This window comes from Pseudophryne corroboree (assembly GCF_028390025.1).
Source record: "Pseudophryne corroboree isolate aPseCor3 chromosome 3 unlocalized genomic scaffold, aPseCor3.hap2 SUPER_3_unloc_8, whole genome shotgun sequence".
Lineage (NCBI taxonomy): Eukaryota > Metazoa > Chordata > Amphibia > Anura > Myobatrachidae > Pseudophryne > Pseudophryne corroboree.
Window position 1 is genome coordinate 2763636 of NW_026967574.1, and position 23062 is coordinate 2786697.

General features: G+C 50.5%; 1 protein-coding gene across 1 annotated transcript in view; it reads left to right on the plus strand.

Annotated features, from left to right (window-relative positions):
* Positions 1–23062, plus strand: part of LOC134984782 (zinc finger protein 585B-like) — a 671664-nt gene that overhangs the window by 645372 nt on the left and 3230 nt on the right. Inside the window, exons 4-5 of the mRNA XM_063950275.1 lie at positions 7562–7779; positions 19956–20019. Coding sequence (XP_063806345.1) covers positions 7562–7779; positions 19956–20019 — 282 coding nt within the window. The remainder of the gene's footprint in view (positions 1–7561; positions 7780–19955; positions 20020–23062) is intronic.

Here is a 23062-nt window from a genome sequence, read left to right on the forward strand (position 1 = left end):
CCTGCCTGTGCTTTCCACCTTACTTCCGGACTGTGCGTTCCACATACAGGAAGTGAGTTTTAATCGCCTGCTGCCTCGCAGTGTCCGCGGAGATCAGGTAATGGTAGATGCTAGAATCAAGTGGGCTAAGGGACCTTTTCCGTAAGGGGGAGGAGTTACGACGCAAGGGGGAGGAGCTAGGCCAGCGGGATAGTTCCTCTACTATCCACGCCACCAACTATTACCTTTAGTAATTAGGTGGTGAGCGGAGCGAGCCCGCGAGGGTACTTTTCGGGTACCCTGTTCGCCCGTAGCTCCTCCCCCTGGTGACGTAGCTCCTCCCCTCAAAACGTCACAAGGTCCCTTCAGCCCCTCCGATATAGAACTAACCATCAGGTAATGGCGTCTTACTATACAGGGGGAGCAGCCTGTGGTGTCCTGATATTATTATTATACAGGGGGAGCAGCCTGTGGTGTCCTGATATTATTACTATACAGGGGAAGCAGCCTGTGGTGTCCTGTTGTTATTACTATACAGGGGAGCAGCCTGTGGTGTCCTGATATTATTATACAGGGGGAGCAGCCTGTGGTGTCCTGATATTATTACTATACAGGGGGAGCAGCCTGTGGTGTCCTGTTGTTATTACTATACAGGGGAGCAGCCTGTGGTGTCCTGATATTATTATTATACAGGGGGAGCAGCCTGTGGTGTCCTGATATTATTACTATACAGGGGGAGCAGCCTGTGGTGTCCTGTTGTTATTACTATACAGGGGAGCAGCCTGTGGTGTCCTGATATTATTATTATACAGGGGGAGCAGCCTGTGGTGTCCTGTTGTTATTACTATTCAGGTGAGCAGCCTGTGGTGTCCTGATATTATTACTATACAGGGGGAGCAGCCTGTGGTGTCCTGTTGTTATTATTATACAGGGGGAGCAGCCTGTGGTGACCTGTTGTTATTACTATACAGGGGAGCAGCCTGTGGTGTCCTGATATTATTATTATTATACAGGGGGAGCAGCCTGTGGTGTCCTGATATTATTACTATACAGGGGGAGCAGCCTGTGGTGTCCTGTTGTTATTACTATACAGGGGAGCAGCCTGTGGTGTCCTGATATTATTATTATACAGGGGGAGCAGCCTGTGGTGACCTGTTGTTATTACTATACAGGGGAGCAGCCTGTGGTGTCCTGATATTATTACTATACAGGGGGAGCAGCCTGTGGTGTCCTGTTATTATTATTATACAGGGGGAGCAGCCTGTGGTGACCTGTAGTTATTATTATACAGGGGGAGCAGCCTGTGGTGTCCTGATATTATACACACATAAAGGGGCGATGTACACACCCTGCCTGCCTCCCATACCCTCCTCTCCTGCCTGTCCCCTTCTATCCCCTCACCTGCCGCCCCCTGCCTGTCCCCTTCTATCTTCCTCACCTGCCGCCCCCTGCCTGTCCTCTTCTATCCCCCTCACCTGCCTCCCCCTCCCTGTCCCCTTCTATCCCCCTCACCTGCCGCCCCCTGCCTGTCCCCTTCTATCCCCCTCACCTGCCTCCCCCTCCCTGTCCCCTTCTATCCCCCTCACCTGCCTGTCCCCTTCTTTCCTCCTCACCTGCCTCCCCCTGCCTGTCCCCTTCTATCTCCCTTACCTGCTTCCCCCTCCCTGTCCTCTTCTATCCCCTCACCTGCCTCCCCCTGCCTGTCCCCTTCTATCCCCCTCACCTGCCGCCCCCTGCCTGTCCTCTTCTATCCCCCTCACCTGCCTCCCCCTCCCTGTCCCCTTCTATCCCCCTCACCTGCCTGTCCCCTTCTTTCCTCCTCACCTGCCTCCCCCTCCCTGTCCCCTTCTATCCCCCTCACCTGCCTGTCCCCTTCTTTCCTCCTCACCTGCCTCCCCCTGCCTGTCCCCTTCTATCCCCCTCCCCTGCCTGTCCCCTTCTATCCCCCTTACCTGCCTCCCCCTGCCTGTCCCCTTCTATCCCCCTCACCTGCCTCCCCCTGCCTGTCCCCTTCTTTCCTCCTCACCTGCCTCCCCCTGCCTGTCCCCTTCTATCCCCCTCACCTGCCTCCCCCTGCCTGTCCCCTTCTATCCCCCTCACCTGCCTGTCCCCTTCTTTCCTCCTCACCTGCCGCCCCCTCCCTGTCCCCTTCTATCCCCCTCACCTGCCGCCTCCTGCCTGTCCCCTTCTATCCCCCCTCACCTGCCGCCCCCTGCCTGTCCTCTTTTATCCCCCTCACCTGCCTGTCCCCTTCTATCCCCCCTCACCTGCCACCCCCTGCCTGTCCTATTTTATCCCCCTCACCTGCCGTCCCCTCCTTGTCCCCTTCTATCCCCCTCACCTGCCTCCCCCTGCCTGTCCCCTTCTATCCCCCTCACCTGCCTCCCCCTGCCTGTCCCCTTCTATCCCCCTCACCTGCCGCCCTCTGCCTATCCTCTTCTATCCCCCTCACCTGCCTCCCCCTGCCTGTCCTCTTTTATCCCCCTCACCTGCCGCCCCCTGCCTGTCCTCTTTTATCCCCCTCACCTGCCGCCCCCTCCTTGTCCCCTTCTATCCCCCTCACCTGCTTCCCCCTCCCTGTCCCCTTCTATCCCCCTCACCTGCTTCCCCCTCCCTGTCCCCTTCTATCCCCTCACCTGCCGCCCCCTCCCTGTCCCCTTCTATCCCCCTCACCTGCTTCCCCCTCCCTGTCCCCTTCTATCCCCTCACCTGCCGCCCCCTGCCTGTCCCTTTATCCCCCTCACCTGCCGCCCCCTGCCTGTCCTCTTCTATCCCCCTCACCTGCCTCCCCCTCCCTATCCCCTTCTATCCCCCTCACCTGCTTCCCCCTCTGTCCTCTTCTATATCCCTCACCTGCCGCCCCCTGCCTGTCCTCTTCTATCCCCATCACCTGCCGCCCCCTGCCTGTCCTCTTCTATCCCCCTCACCTGCCGCCCTCTGCCTGTCCCCTTCTATCCCCCTCACCTGCCGCCCCCTGCCTGTCCCCTTCTATCCTCCTCACCTGCCACCCCCTGCCTGTCCTCTTCTATCCCCCTCACCTGCCGCCCCCTGCCTGTCATTCTATCCCCTCACCTGCCGCCCCCTGCCTGTCCTCTTCTATCCCCTCACCTGCCGCCCCCTGCCTGTCCTCTTCTATCCCCCTCACCTGTTGCCCCCTGCCTGTCCCCTTCTATCCCCCTCACCTGCCGCCCCCTGCCTGTCCCCTTCTATCCCCCTCACCTGCCGCCCCCTGCCTGTCCTCTTCTATCCCCCTCACCTGCCGCCCCTGCCTGTCCTCTTCTATCCCCCTCACCTGCCGTCCCCTGCCTGTCCCCTTCTATCCCCCTCACCTGCCTGTCCTCTTCTATCCCCTCACCTGCCGCCCCTGCCTGTCCTCTTCTATCCCCCTCACCTGCCGCCCCCTGCCTGTCCCCTTCTATCCCTCTCACCTGCCGTCCCCTGCCTGTCCCCTTCTATCCCCCTCACCTGCCGCCCTCTGCCTATCCTCTTCTATCCCCCTCACCTGCCGCCCCCTGCCTGTCCCCTTCTATCCTCCTCACCTGCCGCCCCCTGCCTGTCCCCTTCTTTCCTCCTCACCTGCCTCCTCCTCCCTGTCCCCTTCTATCCCCCTCACCTGCCGCCCCCTGCCTGTCCCCTTCTATTCCCATCAACTGCCGCCTCATGCCTGTCCCCTTCTATCCCCCCTCACCTGCCTACCCCTGTCTGTCCCCTTCTATTCCCCTCACCTGACGCCTCCTGCCTCTCCCCTTCTATCCCCCTCACCTGATGTGACACCGCAACCCTGGCACTCCACATACATTCCTACTGTCCACTTTCTGTCAAGAACCTCATCTTCTCCCAGCCCTCAAACCCCGGCGCCCCTTTTCCACTGTCAACTCGTTCCTCTGCCCCCCCCCCCCCCACCCCACCCCCCTGCCCCCTCACTCTCTGCTCTTGACTTTGCCACCTACTTCCCATCCAGAATTGACTCCCTATGGCAGGATATCACATCCCACCAGACCCTGAGCAACCCCCTCCTCCATTTCCCCCTCCCATCCCCCCCCCTCCTTACCTCCTGCCAACTCTGACATCTCTCTTCTCTGTATCTAGTGTGGAAGTCATGGCCCTCAGCCGTTCCTCACCCCCTCCACCTCCCCATGTGACCCGATCACCTCCCACCTCCTCCGCTACCTCTCTTCTTCTGCCTGTTCCCATCTTGCCTATCTCATTCTCTCCCTCTCATCAGACACTGTCCCCTCTGCCTTCCATCATGCTCCTGTCTCCCCTATTCTTATAAAACCTACCCTTGATACAACCACTCTCTCCAACTATCGTCCATCTCTCTCCTCCTAACTCCTTGAGCGTATAGTCTACATCCGCCTGTCTTTCCTCACACTCACTGCTTGACCCATTTCAGCCTGGCTTCCGTCCTCTCCACTCCACTGATACTGCCCTCGCTAAAGTCTGCAAAGACCTCCATGCTGCCAGATCCAGTGATTGCTACGCTCTGCTTATTCTCCTTCACCTCTCTGCTGCATTGGACACTGTGGACCACCCTCTGCTGCAATTACTTTTCTCTAGCATCCATAAGGGATATTGGGTACAGAATTAGTACCATGGGGTATAGACGGGTCCAAAGGAGCACATGCACTTTAAACATTCTACCACTGGGTGTGCTGGCTCCTCCCCTCTATGCCCCTCCTACAGCTCAGTTTAGATAAAGAGCCCTCAGGAGAGGATGCCACTCTGCAGCTCCAGAGTTTTCCTTCATTTTTATTTCTAACTTTTAATGATTTCGGTATGCTGGTTGGGCAACAGTATACCTGCACCGTGGGAGTTAGGGGGGAGACGGTCACCGGCCTCCTGAGGTGTAGAGCTGCTTCTCCGCTGCAGGACCACCATCCTGAGTGGCTGTTTGTTTTCAGCGGGGCATGGCACCTTGGCTGTTGCAGCCGTAGCATTCCGCACACCCCTGACACTGCCTGAAGGTGATCGTCGGTGGAGAGTACCAGCCGGGGCCCCGCTAGGAGGGTCCCCCGGTCTAATGCGCGGCTGAAGCGTGGGTGCGGCGTACGGATCCCTCCTGCGGGGGACCCGCTATAGCCCCTGCGTGAGACTGGCTAAACACAGGTGAACCAAGCATTTATGTGAGGCTGTACATACATAAGGAGACATGGCCAGTATAAATATTAAACAGTAGCTCCGGCACCATGGCGGGGGGCGGAGCTACATTAGAGCGGGCTCAGCGGCATATTGGCGTCTTCCTCTGCATGAGCTGCAGCAGCCTCCACAGCTCCTCCAGAACTGCCCCTGTATACACTGGTACCGGGTATAGGGGTGGGGAGAGCCGCTATCATTGTGCACAATAATCCCCTGTGGGGTTTTATAAAGAATCTCACTGTGGTTACACAGATGTAACAACCGCTGACAGCCTCACTGGGGCCGGTCACCATTGGGTGCGCTGGAGTCCTCTCTTCTCTGTCTCCTCTCACATGCAATAGGGCAGGCTTGTCATATATCATATCAGGCTGTATTGTGTGTGTATATTGTACTGTTTTCTACTACACTATGGTAAAACAGAAGTCTTGCAGTGTGTGTAATGCCAGGTTCTCTCCTAGTACATCCAGCTCAGTATCATGTGAGCAGTGTAGTCAGTCATCTCATGCTGATACTAATGTGGGGGAGAATGCAGAGCCCCCCTGGTTGAGGGCTATAAAAACTATGATGTCTGATATGTCATCTCAGCTCACTGCAACTGCAAACAAGACACAAGAACTGCAACAAGCAGTGGCTAGCCTTACTGCTAAGCATCCCTCCCTGCCTTCTTCACAGAAACCTGCTCTACCTGCACTCCTATCAGATGATGATGATGATGTACAGGATGCTGGGGGTGATTGAGACCCCATAAGTGGAGATCCCACCACGATTCAGGGTATTGAATCCCTCATATTGACTATTAGGGAGGTGTTAAAGCTCCCCCTGGGGGATGCAAGTACTCAGTGTCAGGTCTCTGGGTTTGTCTATCCCCGGCGGGGGCGATAGTGGGTCAGTGTTGGTGCGATGTACAAAGCAGGGAGGCAATATGAAAGTCCTGCGCATAAGCGCTGATGTTTATTAATGCAAAGCAGATGGTACAATACTGAATACACTGATAACCGGTAACAATGACAGATAACTGAATCCAAATAACTTAAAAGTCTTTTGCAGCAGAACTTAAATATAACTTGATATTGAATGCTGGTGAAATAACTGAACTTCAATAGTTTTTGAACATATACAGTCTCTGGATAACACAAAGTCCATATAGCCACACTTAGGCTAAAGCAGGAGACAGTCTGTAAGCCAGTAGATGTTATGCGGCTGAGAAGCACAGATGGTAAGCTGACAATTAGTGCACAGGTAAGGTAATGAGAAAAAACACCTGAGGAGAGTCTCTTACTGCTGATGGATTTGAAGCTGGATGTAACTGAAGTCCGGAGTAACAGGAGAGCTGTAGAGATGGTAACTGGAACAAAGAAGATATCCACAGGGGAACGTTGGAAACAGGAACACAGGAACTGGGAGAACTAGACATAGGGTATGTGACTCGTTGTCCGAGGCAATGTGAGTGAGCCACGGACTGGGAGTTATACCCCTGGCTTTGCAGTGATTGGTCACTGAACTCTGGGTGGAGACACAGTGCTGGATTGCACACCGGGATCAGCTTAGTGCAGGAGTCATGGCAACGACCACACAGGCAGTACACCGGCACACAGCAGAATACACACAGGACCAGACTCAGGGGTACTCAGCAATGCGGAAGATGACGCTTGCGGTCCATACACCCATGCAGTCGCAACTGGGGCCATGACCTCCGGAGGCCTGCACACCAGCACGCTGTTAGGTGAGACACAGCAGAGCGCCGATTCCTGACACTCAGCAGTCATTTTTCCTCCCTCAAAAGGAACCAAAAGTCGCATTCCCTGATTCCACGGAATTGGATGATTTATTTAAACTAGCCTGGATGAATCCAGATAAAAAATATCAGGTGACGAAAAGGTTTCTGAATACCTTCCCCTTTGCCCCTGAAGGCAGAAAGTTCTAGGAAGAATCCCCAGCCATAGATGTCTCAGTCTCTCGCCTTTCTAAAAAGGCAGTGCTCCCTGCTCCGGGCTCCCTTACGGTGAAGGACTCCGCAGATAGAAAAATAGAGACTACTCTAAAATCTATTTACGTTGCTGCAGGCGTAGCACAAAGGCCGGTCATTGCAGGTTTCTGGATGACACATGCAATTCATTCCTGGACTAGTCAAATAAAGGAAGGTCTCTCGGGTAATATGACCTTAGTCAACACTGTTGCCTTACTGACTCACATTCAGGACACGGCAAGAGTCCTCTGTGACTCCTTAAAAGAGATTGGCACTGTTACTTCTGGAACCACGGCTATGGCTGTGTCTGCGCGTAGAGCCATATGGTTACGTCAGTGGATTGTTGATGCTAACTCAAAACGTAATGTGGAATCTTCCCTTCACAGGTGAATGGCTATTTGGAGGTGACCTAGACACCTGGATTTCGAAGGCTACGGCCGGGAAATCCACGTCTACTCAGTCCTTTCGGTCCTCCAGATTTCGATCCAGAGCCAGAGGAGCCTCCAACGCAGCGAGAGGCTTCATGGGAAAACCTATAAAACCAACAGTTGCTGGGTCTCAGAACCAGAAAACCAGTTCTGTTCCCACAAACACTTCAGCATGACGGTGCACACCCACCCCGAGGAGATCTCGTGGTGGGAGCTCAGTTACGTCACTTCAGCCACATCTGGGACGGTTATTGCCAGGATGCTTGGGTAAGGGACCTTATCTTTCAGGGCTACAAGCCGGAGTTCGAAGGTACACCTCCCCAACGATTTTTCAAATCAGGCTTACCAGTTTTGGAAAGTATCCGTGGTACTCTACTACTGGCCATAAAGAAGTTGGTACAGTCCCAGGTCATTGTCCCAGTACCACTGTTGCAACAAAGACAGGGTTACTACTCCAGTCTGTTTGCAGTACCGAAACCAGATGGGTCTGTGAGATCCATTCTGAATATGAAGTCTTTGAATCCTTACCTGAAGGTTTTCAAATTCAAGATGGAATCTCTGAGGGCAGTGATCGCAGGCCTGGAACCACAGGAGTTCCTAGTATCCCTGGATATCAAGGATGCTTATCTACATATACTAATTTGGCCACCTCATCAGGCCTTTCTGAGGTTTTCCCATTCTGAACGATCACTACCAATTTTAGGCATTACCCTTCGTCCTGTCTACAGCTCCAAGGGTGTTCACGAAGGTGATGGTGGAAATGATGTTTCAACTCTGGGTCCAGAGGGTCAATGTGATCCCATACCTGGACGATCTGATCAAAGCAAGATCGAGGGAGCTTCTATTACTCCACATAGAAAGGGTAGTGGACAAGTGGAATACCCTCCCATCAGAGGTGGTAGAGGCTAAGACAGTAGAGCAATTTAAACATGCATTGGATAGACATAAGGATATCCTTACAAAGAAATAAGGATCAAATAAGGTTAGAGATAAAAATAATGTAAAAAAAAAAGGGGTAGACTAAATGGGCCAAGTGGTTCTTATCTGCCGACAAATTCTATGTTTCTATAAATCGCACTATCCAACTCCTGTCCCACCTGGAATAGTCTCCGCGGCTCCTGTTTTTGGGCATGCTACTGGATACTGTAGCACAGAAAGTATTCCTCCAAGTGGACAAGGCGAGAACACTCCAAGAAATGGTACGCATGGTCCTCAGACCTGCTCGAGTCTCTGTCCATCTTTGCATAAAATTGTTGGGAAAGATGGTCGCCTCCTACGAGGCGATACAGTACGGAAGGTTCCATGCTAGACCCTTCCAATTGGACATCCTGAATAAATGGTCCAGTTCCCATCTTCAGATACACCGGATGATTCGGCTGTCACCCCAGGCCAGGATTTCACTCCTGTGGTGGACACAGTCTTCCAACCTCTTGGAAGGCCGGAACTTCGGGATTCAGGACTGGATCCTCCTCCACAACAGATGCGAGTCTACGAGGATGGGGAGCTGTTACCCAAGGGGCGCAGTTCCAGGCCAGGTGGTCTGCCCAGGAGGCCCTGCTTCCAATCAACATTCTGGAACTTCGGGCTATCCACAACGCCTCTGCATCAGGCATCTCCTCTACTAAGGCATCGGGCGATCCAGGTGCAGTCGGACAATGCCACGGCGGTGGCGTACATCAATCGACAAGGAGGGACAAAAGCAGGGCCCGTATACGAGAAGTGTCAAGAATACTCCTCTGGGCAGAAAAACATGCAAGAGCGCTGTCTGCAAACTTCATTCCGGGAGTAGACAACTGGGATGCGGACCTCCTAAGCCGCCATGACCTCCACCCGGGGGATGGGGACTACACCCTCAGGTGTTCCAACTGATCATCGACAGGTGGGGTTGCCCACAGATCGACTTGATGGCCTCTTATCTCAACAAGAAGCTTCGCTGCTATTGCTCACGAACCAGAGACCCTCAGGCGAACGCAGTGAATGCGCTGACTGCGCTTTGGCCTTACCAGCTGGTCTACCTGTTTCTTCTGAGTCCTCTGATCCCAAGGGTGCTCAAGTGGATTAGACTTCAAAGAGTGGAAGCAATATTGATTGCCCTGGATTGGCCCCGAAGAGCGTGGTACATGGCTCTTCTGGACATGTCCTTACAGGACCCTTGGCCTCTACCACTAAGAAGGGATCTTCTTCAACAAGGACCGTTCGTCTACCCGGACTTACGGCGGCTTCGTTTGACGGCATGGAAGTTGAGCGGAACATCCTAGCTCACAAACGGCTTTCCAAAAAGGTAATTGGCTTACGTCTGGGATTCATTAAGGTCCAGGTTTCCGTTCTTTCCATCTACTTCCAGAAGTTGGCTCTCTAGCCTTCTTGCAAGGGGTTATTCATATACAACCTCCCTTTGTGCCCCCTACGGCACCTTGGGATCTAGATGTTAGGTTACGTTTTCTACAGTCCTCCTGGTTCGAACCTCTGATGATGTGGAAGACGGTGATGTTACTGGCCCTGGCTTATGCTAGGCATGTCTCAGAATTGGGGGCCTTGTCGTGCAAAAGTCCATCCTTGGTCTTTTACGAGAACAGAGCGGAGCTCAGGACTCGACAGCAGTTCCTGCCGAAGGTGGTCTCCGCGTTTCACTTGAATCAACCTATTGTGATTCTGTCAAGTTCTGGCACTGCTTCTATTCCAGATGCATTGGATGCTGTACGAGCCTTGCAGGTCTATGTCAAAAGGACGTCTCGCATCAGGAAGATGGATTCCTTGTTCGTGTTGTATGATGCACGTAAAAAGGGTTGCCCTGCTTCAAAGAAGTCCATTGCTCGTTGGATTAAGTTTACAATCCAACAGGCTTATGTGTCGGCAGCCTTACCGGTTCCACAGTCTCTGAAGGCCCACTCTACTAGATCAGTGGTTTCTTCCTGGGCGGTTGCCCATGGAGTCTCGGCCCTACAACTATGCCGAGCTGCTACCTGGTTGAGGACTAACACCTTTGTGAAATTCTACAAATTTGATACCCTGACCAAAGAGGATAACCAGTTTGGGCAGGCGGTGCTGCAGTTGTCTCCGCCTGTTTCCGCCAGTTCTGGAAGCTTTGGGACATCCCCATCGTACTAATTCTGTTCCCAATATCCCTTATGGATGCTAGACAAAATAGGATTTTATATACCTACCGGAAAATCCTTTTCTCGTAGTCCATAAGGGATATTGGGCGCCCGCCTCTCTGCGGTGACTTTCTGCAGGTTCTCTGTTATGTGTTACCTGTTCATCTGTTGCTGTTAATGTTGCCAGACTTTGCTGGCTGAGCTTATGTTAATGTTACCAGGCCTTGCTGGCTTAGTTTTGTATTGGTGTGCTGGTGTTTATATCTCTCCACACCTATTGTTGTTGTTTTATGTTCCTTCTCTCAAGTATGTAATTCTCCTTCGGCACTGTTTTACCTATAACTGAGCTGTAGGAGGAGGCATAGAGGGGAGGAGCCAAGCACGCCAGTGAAGAATTTAAAGTGCACTTGCTCCTTTGGACCCGTCTATACCCCATCGTACTAATTCTGTCCCTAATATCCCTTATGGACTACGAGAAAAGGATTTACCGGCAGGTATAGTAAAATCCTATTTACTCCCTTGCGTGATACTGCCCTCTCCTGGCTGTCCTCCTACGTTTCTGACGCTTCCTTCTGTCTCCCACCCCCCACTTCCTCTAGCAGTCTTCTTTACTCGCAACACATCCTCTTTAGGTGAGCTCTTTAGCTCTTCACTTACAATATCCTCTCTACGCTAATGATACTCGAATCTACCTTTCCTCCCCGGACCTCTCCCCCGCTGTCCTCATATCTCCAACTGTCACTCTGCTATCTCTTCCTGAATGTCCCAGCGCTTTCTAACACTTATGTCCAACGCTGAGCTGATCATCTTCCCTCCCTCCCGCATAACTTCTCCCACAATTTAATTATCTATTGATGACACTACTATCTCCTCTAGCCCCCAAGTGCGCTGTCATGGAGTAATCCTTCCCTCCTCCCTCTCCTTCACACCACACATTCAGCACCTCTCCCAGTACTGCCATTTCCATCTCAAAAACATTTTCAGGCTCAGACCCTTTCTAACCCAGAATGCTACAAAGACCCTCATCCACTCACTGGTCCTCTCCAGATTGGACTACTGTAATCTCCTTTCTGACATCTGTGACATACGCCTCTCTCCACTCCAATCTATCCTCAGTGCTGCTGCCCATCTCATCTTCCTCACCAAATGTACTACATCCACCTCCCCTCTCATGCAGGACCTTCACTAGCTTCCCTTCCCTTTCAGAATAGAAATCAAGCTTCTCACATTCAAAGCCCTCACCCACTCTTCTCCCTCTTGCATCTCTGACCTCATCTCTCCTACACTCCCACGCCGCCTCTCCTGCCAACTGGTTACCTCCTCCCAGTCCTACCTATTTTGCACGTGCTCTCCCCATCTCGCTCTCCACATCTCTACAAAACTTAAAATTGGCTTTCAAGGCCCACTTCTTCACCAACCCCAACCAATTGTCCTCCTAACCCTCTTATCCGCGCTGAGTCTTCCGCTTCTATGTCACCCTGGTCTATTAGCCCTATCTATAGTAATAATACAGGAACATGACTGGGGAGGTGAAGGAATCTGGAAGTGTCACAGTGACATCACTTATATCTATAGTAATGATACAGGAACATGACTGGGGTGGTGAGGGGATCTGGGAGCATCACAGTGACATCACTTATATCTATAGTAATAATACAGGGACATGACTGGGAAGGTGAGGGAATCTGGCAGTATTTACAGTGATATTGATGCCTCCCCTATTTCGCAGGGTTGCACAATAGTGAAGAAGACATCTGGTGAGTGTGAGACACCCAGCAGCCATCCCCGTGTGTCAGGAGGACTAAGCAGAACCCAGAGCCCCATCACGGTGCCTCCACCTCACTCACTAATACATGAGAGACACAGTGACCAGAAGATCCTGGAACTCACCAACAAGATCATTCAGCTGCTGACTGGAAAGGTGACTGCTGGGAATGGGACATTATACAGTTACACTGGAGGATGTGTCTGGGTGATGACTGGAGAGGTGACTGCTGGGAGTGGGACATTATACAGTAACACCAGGGGATGTGTCTGGGTAATGACTGGAGAGGTGACTGCTGGGAACGGGGCATTATACAGTAACACCAGGGGACGTGTCTCAGTAATGACTGGAGAGGTGACTGCTGGGAATGGGACATTATACTGTAACACCAGGGGATGTGTCTGGGTGATGGCTGGAGGGGTGACTGCTGGAAATGGGACATTATACAGTAACACAACGGGACGTGTCTGGGTGATAACTGGAGAGGTGACTGCTGGGAATGGGTCATTATACAGTAACTACAGGGGAAGTGTTTGGTTGATCACTGGAGAGGTGACTGCTGGGAATGGGACATTATACAGTAACACCGGGGGACGTGTCTGGGTGATCACTAGAGATGTGACTGATGGGAATGGGACATTATACAGTAACACCGGGGGACGTGTCTGGGTGATCACTGGAGAGGTGACTGCTGGGAATGGGACATTGTACAGTAACACCAGGGCACGTGTACGGGTGATGACTGGAGATGTGACTGCCGGGAATGAGGCATTATACAGTAACACCAGGGGATGTGTCTGGGTGATGACTGGAGAGGTGACTGCTGGGAATGGGGCATTATACAGTAACACCAGGGAACGTGTCTGGGTGATGACTGGAGAGGTGACTGCTGGGAATGGGGCATTATACAGTAACACCAGGGAACGTGTCTGGGTGATGACTGGAGAGGTGACTGCTGGGAATGGGGCATTATACAGTAACACCAGGGGAAGTGTCTGGGTGATGACTGGAGAGGTGACTGCTGGGAATGGGGCATTATACAGTAACACCAGGGGACGTGTCTGGGTGATGACTGGAGAGGTGACTGCTGGGAATGGGACATTATACAGTAACACCGGGGGACGTGTCTGGGTGATGACTGGAGAGGTGACTGCTGGGAATGGGACATTATACAGTAACACCAGGGGATGTGTCTGGGTGATGACTGGAGATGTGACTGCTGGGAATGGGGTATTATATGGTAACACCAGGGAACGTGTCTGGGTGATGACTGGAGAGGTGGCAGCTGGGAATGGGGCATTATACAGTAACACCAGGGGATGTGTCTGGGTGAGGACTGGAGAGGTGGCTGCTGGGAATGGGGCATTATACAGTAACACCAGGGGATGTGTCTGGGAGATGACTGGAGAGGTGACTGCTGGGAATGGGACATTATACAGTAACACCAGGGGACGTGTCTGGGTGATGACTGGAGAGGTGATTGCTGGGAATGGGGCATTATACAGTAACACCAGGGAATGTGTCTGGGTGATGACTGGAGAGGTGACTGCTGGGAATGGGGCATTATACAGTAACACCGGGGGATGTGTCTGGGTGATGACTGGAGAGGTGACTGCTGGGAATGGAAAATTATACAGTAACACCAGGGGATGTGTCTGGGTGATGACTGGAGAGGTGACTGCTGGGAATGGGACATTATACAGTAACACCAGGGAATGTGTCTGGGTGATGACTGGAGAGGTGACTGCTGGGAATGGGGCATTATACAGTAATACCAGGGGACGTGTCTGGGTGATGACTGTATCACTGTGTGTCAGGTTCCTATAAGGTGTCAGGATGTCACTGTCTATGTCTCCATGCAGGAGGGGGAGTATATAGAGGAACACAAGGGTCTGTACAAGGAAGTGATGATGGAGAATCACCGGCCCCTCACATCACTGGGTAAGAGGAGACTGTCATGTATTGTACAGGGGAGAGCAGGTATGGGGGCCCCTATATACACACATCATCTGATAATCACATATATACACTGTACTCAGTCACTGTGTGTCTCCTACAGATGGGCCCAGTAACAGAGATACCCCAGAGAGATGTCCCCGTCCTCTGTATTCCCAGGATTGTACAGAGGAGAATCACAGGATCCCACAGGAGGATCAGGTAGGTGGTATTTATGGTCTCCCCAATATACCAAAGTGACTGTCACTATATGATCTGTAGAGGAGCTGTGTGTCTTATACACTGATATTATACTGTTTCACCTCAGTTTAATCTGACTGTATGCAAATGTCATTATAGTGTTTTGGTTTTTTTTAGGTAGAACGTCTGTCTGATATTAAAATAGAAGCTATAGAGGGAGAAGAAGAGATGTATGTGACTGATATAAAGGCAGAAGATATAGAGGGAAAAGAAGAGACGTATGTGACTGATATAAAGGCAGAAGATATAGAGGGAGAAGAAGAGACGTATGTGACTGATATAAAGGCAGAAGATATAGAGGGAGAAGAAGAGACGTATGTGAGGGGTGATCAGCAGTGTAAGGAGGAGGAGATCCCTACAGATATCAGCACAGGTGAGTAATAAACACTTATTACAGAAAAGAGTCGCATATTCTCCTTGCTCAGTCACTACAGCAATCTCTTATCCTACACCCTCCTCTGTCAGTACACACTAATGAGGGAAATATATTTGCCCAGTGAGGTAGTCAGGAGCCATCAGCCCCTATTATACTCCTGCTCTCCCCCTCACATCATGTCACTGTGTGTTACCAGCCCAGAGATCTGACCAGTCTCCTCCCCACACTCTCTGGTGTATCTCATACATCAGGAGCCATCAGCCCCTATTATACTCCTGCTCTCCCACACATCATGTCACTGTGTGTTACCAGCCCAGAGATCTGACCAGTCTCCTCCCCACACTCTCTGGTGTATCTCATACATCAGGAGCCATCATCCCCTATTGTACTCCTGCTCTCCCTCACATCATGTCACTGTGTTACCAGCCCAGAGATCTGACCAGTCTCCTCCCCACACTCTCTGGTGTATCTCATACATCAGGAGCCATCATCCCCTATTACACTCCTGCTCTCCCCTCACATCATGTCACTGTGTGTTACCAGCCCAGAGATCTGACCAGTCTCCTCCCCACACTCTCTGGTGTATCTCATACATCAGGAGCCATCAGCCCCTATTGTACTCCTGCTCTCCCTCACATCATGTCACTGTGTGTTACCAGCCCAGAGATCTGACCAGTCTCTTCCCCACTCTTCCCCTGTTTAGAAAATGTGCCCGGAGGAGCCGGTCACAGCTAGGGGAGCTCTACTGAGCTTCTTTAGTAAAAGTTTTTTTAGAGTTTTTTTTTTTTATAGGGAGGCTGCTGGCAACAGCTTCCCTGCATCGAGGGACTGAGGGGGAGTAGTGTCCGCCCTGCGGGGTCTGAGCCACTGTCTCCGCTGACTGGACACCGAGCTCCAGAGAGGATAGATCGCTGCCAGCCGCAGGAGAACGCTCGCCCCAGCAGCATGCCGCCAACCCCTTGCAGAGCTGAAGAGTCATCGGCCCCTGGCAAGCGTGGAGCCGATGTGAAGATGGCGGCAACAGGGTAGGGAGCGCAGTAATAACTGCGCTCCGGTGCTCAGCAGCACTTGGCGCGGCGCTGTGTGGGACGCCCTGAGCCGACGCTGACACCCTATACTGGCCACACAGCCTGTCGGGGTCCCTGGATCTACTGAACACACAGCCTGTCGGGGTCCCTGGATCTCAGCCAGCACCAAAAATCCTCATGCCAGGATAATCTTCAAGAGCGGAAAGACAGCGTCATTACGGGGGCGGAGCTTCTCAGAACGGACCCAGCAGCGTTCAGCGCCATTTTCCTGTCTGGATCCACGCTGCCTGTGAAGAGCACCTCCAGCTATCTGTACGGTAGAAGGGGGGGAGGTTGTATATAGACAGGGTCACCTATTAAGATGCACAGTCAGCGCTGGTTTGGGGTCTCCCTATACCTATATAGCGCTGTGTGTGGGTTGGCTCCAATCTCTCAAGCAAACATGTCTAGAGACTCTGTCTCCTATGCTGCAGAGAATATATCTTCTCAGGAAAATCCCATCCCATGTAATCAGGATTGCACTGTTGTAGCGCAGATCCCGGCTAGGGAACCGGAGTGGTCAGACTCTCTTAGGGGGGTTATTTCTCAGATTTCTGAAAGGGTTGCTAGGACTGAAACTGCCACTCAGGTATTACAGTCCTCTCTGGTTGTATGGCCCGGTCCTGCTCCCTCGGGGTCCCCTGCGGTACATTCTCACACACGTGATCTTGCCCACATTACGCAGGGTGACACGGATACCGATTCTGACATGGCAGACGGTGATGGGTCGAAGGGGACGGCATCACTTGCCAAGGGGGTGCAGTAGATGATTGAGGCCATGCGGGATGTGTTGAATATTGCTGACACAACCCCTGAGCAAGTTGAGGAGGCCTTTTTCACGGATAGTAAGAAAGCCCCGCCCACCTTCCCTGCATCTAAGGAATTAAATGCAATATTTGAAAAATCCTGGGAAAACCCGGAGAAAAAGTCTTACCTGTCCCGGGATCCACCACGTTGAAAGATCCGGCAGATCGCAAGGTGGATGCTACGCTCAAATCCATTTACACGGCTACGGGGGTGATCCTGCGGTCCACTATTGCCTGTGCATGGATTTAAAAAGCAATAGTAAAGTGGTCAATCACTCTGCAGGATGACTTGACTATGATGGATAAAGGTGACGTTGATTTGTTTTTACGTAACATACAGGATTCTGCATGGTTCCTGGTAGATTCCATGAAGGATCTGGGTTCCATGGCTGCGGGGATCTCCGCCATGTCTGTCTCGGCTCGCAGCGGTCTCTGGCTGCACCAATGGTCTGCGGATGCGGAATCCAGGAAAAGTGTGGAGAAACTACCCTATACAGGTCAGGCTCTTTCTGGGGAGGCGCTGGATGCGTGGATTGCCACGGCTGCCGTGGGTAAGGCTCCTTTTCTTTCCTCAGCTGCACCGGCTATGAAGAAACCCTTTTCTCCCAACACGTCAGTCCTTTCGGCCCGCTAGGACTAGAATGAACAAGCCCTCTCACACCTTCTATAGATATTGGATGATCTGCTGATAAAGGCATCTTCCAAGGAGAAGCTGTTGCAGAGTATTGCGCTCTCAACTCAACTACTCTGGGATCATGGGTGGATCCTGAACCTTCCAAAGTCTCATCTGGAGCCGATAAGGAGGGTGTCTTTCCTGGGGATGATCCTCAACACGGAGGTGTTTCTACCGGTGGAGAAAGCATTGGTGATACAAACAATGGTCGGGGATGTCTTGAATCCTGCCCGGATATCAGTTCATCAGTGCATCCGCCTTCTGGGGAAGATGGTTGCCTCCTATGAGGCTCTGCTGTACGGAAGGTTTCATGCTCTGTCCTTTCAACTGGATCTCCTGGACCAGTGGTCGGGATCTCACCTAAACATACACCAGAGGATACGTCTGTCGCCGAAAGCAAGGATTTCACTCCTCTGGTGGCTGCAACTGCCTCAGCTTCTGGAGGGCTGAAGGTTCAGTGTTCAGGACTGGATCCTTCTAACCACGGATGCAAGTCTCAGAGGTTGGGGTGCAGTCACTCAAGGGTAAACCTTCCAAGGAAGGTGGTCAAGTCAGGAATCCTTTCTTCCAATAAACATCCTGGAGTTAAGAGCCGTGTACAACGGCCTTCTTCAAGCAGCACACCTTCTACAGGATCGAGCTGTTCAGGTGCAGTCGGACAACGTGACCACAGTGGCCTACATTAACCGACAAGGTGGAACGAAGAGCAAGGCTGCAATGTCAGAGGTGACAAGAATCCTCCTCTGGGTAGAAAGACACACGGTGGCGATGTCGGCAATCTTCATTCCGGGAGTGGACAACTGGGAAGCAGACTTCCTCTGCAGACACGATCTCCATCCAGGACAATGGGGCCTCCACCCGGAGGTGTTTGAGGAGGTAACCGGTTGGTGGGGGGTTACCCACATAGAAATGATGGCCTCCTGCCTCAACAAAAAGCTGCAGAGGTTGAGAGACCCACAAGCAGTGGCGGTGGACGCACTGGTGACACCGTGGGTGTTCCCATCAGTGTATGTGTTCCCTCCACTTCCTCTCATTCGTTCTACAGCTTGTAATAAAAACAAAAGTTCTGGCAATCCTCATTGCTCCAGACTGGCCAAGGAGGGCTTGCTACATGGATCTGCTGGATCTACTACTGGAAGATCCAAGGCCTCTGCCTCTACGGGAGTATCTTCTAATACAGGGGTCGTTCGCTTCTCAGGACTTAACATGGCTACGTTTGACGGCATGGTGGTTGAGCGTCAGATCTTAGCTTGGAAGGGTATTCCGAGTGCAGTTATTCATACCCTGATACAGGCTAGGAAGGGGGTAACATCTAAACATTACCATCACATTTGGAAAAAATATGTGTCTTGGTGTGAATCCATGAAGTTTCCTGCGGTGGAGTTTCAACTTGGATGGTTTCTCCTATTCCTGCAAACAGGAGTGGATATGGGCCTGAGATTGGGATCCCTCAAGGTCCAGATTTCGTCTTTAACCATTTTCTTCCAGAAACAATTAGCTGCCCTCCCTGAGGTTCAGACTTTTTTGAAAGGGGTTCTGCATATCTAGCCTTCCTTTGTGGTGCCGACGGCGCCCTGGGATTTGGACGTAGTGTTGCATTTCCTTCAATCAGATTGGTTTGAGCCTCTACAGGAGGTTGAGGTCAAGTTTCTCACTTGGAAGGCTGTCACTTTGTTGGCCTTAGATTCTGTGCGATGTGTGTCGGAATTGAGGGCTTTGTCCTGTAAAAGTCCCTATTTGGTCTTCCCTGAAGATAGGGCACTCAGGACACGTCAACAGTACTTTCCTAAGGTTGTGTCGTCTTTTCATATCAACCAACTTATTATGGTGCCAGTGGCTACTGACTCCTCAATTGCTTCAAAGGCCTTGGATGTTGTGAGGGCTTTGAAGAGCTATGTGTAGAGGACTGCTCGTCACAGAAAGTCAGACTCTCTGTCCTGTATGAGCCCAAGAAAATTGGGTGTCCTGCTTCTAAGCAGACAATTTCTCGCTGGATCAGGTTCCCCATCCAGCATGCATGTTCTATGGCAAGATTGTCGTGTCTAAAATCTGTTAAGGCCCACTCTACTCGTAAAGTGGGTTTTTCCTGGGCGGCTGCCCGGGGTGTCTCGGCTTTGCAGCTTAGCCGAGCGGCTACTTGGTCTGGGTCAAACGCGTTTGCTAGGTTTTACAAGTTCGATACTTTGGCCTCTGAGGACCTCAACTTTGGTCAAGCAGTTCTGCAGGAGCCTGCGTGCTCTCCCGCCCATTCTGGGTGCTTTGATACATCCCCATGGTACTAATATGGCTCCAGCATCCTCTAGGATGTAAGAGAAAATAGGATTTTAATTACTTACCGGTGAATCCTTTTCTCGTAGTCCGTAGAGGATGCTGGGTGCCCGCCCTGTGCTTCTTTATCCTGCAGTAGTTATTTGGTTCAGTACTGCCTGGTTCCTAGGTAAGTTTTGCGTTCTTTAATGTTTCAGTACTGTGTCAGCTGTTGCTGAGTTTTCCGGCATGTTAGCCGGATTTGCCTTGTTGTGTGAGCTGGTATGAATCTCGCCACTATCTGTGTATATCCTTCTCTCGAAGTATGTCGTCTCGGGCACAGTTTCTAGACTGAGTCTGTTAGGAGGGGCGTAGAAGGAGGAGCCAGCCCACACTATTAAACTCTTAGAGTGCCAATGGCTCCTGGTGGACCCGTCTATACCCCATGATACTAATATGGACCCCAGCATCCTCTACGGACTACAAGAAAAGGATTTACCGATAGGTAACCAAAATCCTATTATTTCTCTAAGTTACAACAATGAGACCCTGCAAATAACAAGTTATACTCAGTTACAGTAATAGGAAGAACAAATTAGAATACTCCGCTCTTATCCCAGATGTTTCATGATCTGTCCCAGATGATGGTCATCGATTACGTAGTTTAAACAATATAGTTCAGTCGTCCTCAGGATCCCTCTTTAATAACTCTGTCTGTATTTAATAAACTGAGGTGGGTTTATAGAAGTCTGTATCCGCTGCAGACAGAACTAGCTTCACTCGGAACTAACCTGCTATGTGTAAGTCTCTAGGCTTTATACCCTGCAAGGATACGCTAACATTGTCTTACCAGATATTACTTTCAGGTCTGTGATGCTGGGTGCAGTAGTCATTCAGTATAACATAATTTATCTTATCCTGGACAACTGTCCCCTTTCACCTACTTATGTATACAATACCCCAAACATCTTACTAGACAGTTTCCATCTGAGATGCTGATAATAGGAAGATATATCTATTATAATCAGCCAGCCTTAAAGCTGTGTATATTCTTCCCACTCACTACTCGGTCAAAGGTCAAATTCAGCTAATAAAGGGAGCATGAGGAAGCTGAGGAACGGGCGGCATTACTGGTCTGTTCATCAGTAGTGGAGGATCTATCAAGATGAGGGTCTGGAACAAGATTAAAATCCCCCATAAGGAGAAGTACAATTTCTTATAGCTTTTGTAAAAAAATATTTCAGAAATCGGGGCGGTCTGGCGTGAGGGGGACATATTTATAATGAATTTTCCCAACTAGAATCCAATATCTACCATTGCAATCCACCCACTTGCTTTCCAGGTGAAAGTGGCAGGATCTATGGGAAAGGATGGATACACCACAGGAGATATAGCATGTTGGGTAGTTATTGGTAAACTGAGGGGCAGAGTGCAATGGAACATGTGATTCCTGAATGGCTACCACCGCCGCCTTCTGGTCAGTGAAATATTTTATTGCAAGACCTCTGTTACGGGGAGAATGAGGACATTTTATATTAAGACTTAAAAACTTCACCGTGATAGAGAGATCAGATCATGGTATGAAATATCTAGGATCATCTGTGTAAAGTCCAATAGAGTCTGTAGGACGTGTGCATACTTCAATCTATCAAATAGCAACAAAAAAAAATAGGGAACAAAAATGGGAGACAAACAGAAATAGCGTCCATAAAGGAGCTAGAGATTCCGTCACTAGGGAACCGTGACAGAAAGGTGGAAAAAGGTGGCAGTCGGGCCTAAGAGGGAAACCCACCGACTACCCCAAGTAGCCATACGAGAGTGCAAAATCTAGTCATCATAGTAACAATTGTGCAAAGAAATATCATATCTCAATGTAACCAATGTATCCAAAGGAGGTAAAGGCCAAGAACATGGCCTGATATTCAATGTAGGTTCTACCAACACCGTTATAAGGGCAACAGGGTGTTACATGAATCAGTAATGCTTTACCTGAACACCCAAACATTCTAGAAATGTATTATGATACGTAACAGTGGAATTTCAGACCATATAGTAATTTAATAGCACAGAAATAAAGAGTAAAAAAATATATGTTTTAAACTAATAACAAGAGCAAATAAATCTGGGCCAAAAATAGATCCATGCCCAGTAACTTAGTCCCAGTTGGCACAAGTTACAGTAGGAAACAAACTGAGTGTCTGCAACAGTCTTACCACTTTAGCATATTACTTCGAGACGGAAGACAACTCCTCTGGGATTGGTTTAGGTTAAGTGTCATGAAGGACTGTCAACAGGAGTGTCCCATTTTTTCAGAATAGCAGGAGAAATATCTGGAAATATCTGCAGATAATCCAGGCACTCAGCTGTGGATGAGGAAGACAAAGCAGCCTGTAGAATGCGTTCTTTAAGATGAAACAGTGGACCCTGAGCAGAGTGTCCCTCAGTGCTTGGATAGGGGCCTGTTTGGACTTTGGGAGTCTATGGATCCTATCAATAAGAAGGTCAGCGGCAGAAGCCTTCAGTGAAAGTTTCTGAAAAGAGGACCGTGGCATAATCATAAAGCTCAGCATTTGTAGCAGAATCCGGAACGACCATTATTCTGATATTATTTCTCCGAGACCAGTCTTCTAAATCAATGACTTTATCACGAATAGAGACCGGGTCTTCCTGAAGGGTGTCATGTGCTGAAATCAGATCTTTGTGAGATGCAACAATCTCTTTCATCTTAGTCTGTACGAGTGCCAATCTCACTGATACCAGACCTCAAAGCTTGAATATTAGAGTTAAGTTCTGAGGTTATTTCAGTCCTTAAATGTAGATACCATAGAATGTATAGAGCGTAAAGTAACAGGACCATCTAGAATGTCTTAAGACGTCTTCAGCCATTACAGCTGGGCTGTGCGACTGACAAGAAGAAGCAGATGATGTTGTAGTGGTCTCAGAAGGACCACCTGAATTCGAGGTACCAAAGAGATGGACAGGCGGGGCCGATTTTGTACCTTTTTAACCTTTTTTTGGAGGCATGGTAAGCCGGCTACAAAGAGACCGACCTCCCAGAGATAGGAAAATTCAAACGATCTATAAATAAAAGGAGCAGTAGTACGCTGTCAGGAGGTTACATCAAGATGACTCCATTCAAAATGACATTCTTAGTCGGGATGACAGGGGTAGCCGACTGAAAGTTTCACGTAAACATGATGTAATGCAACTCAAATAACACAGTAATGACCGAGAAATTCCACTAGAGGTCAGCGTGATCACAGACGTGAAGTACTCAGCACAGAGAGACACAAATGGCAAAATATATTCAGTGAATAAATCCACA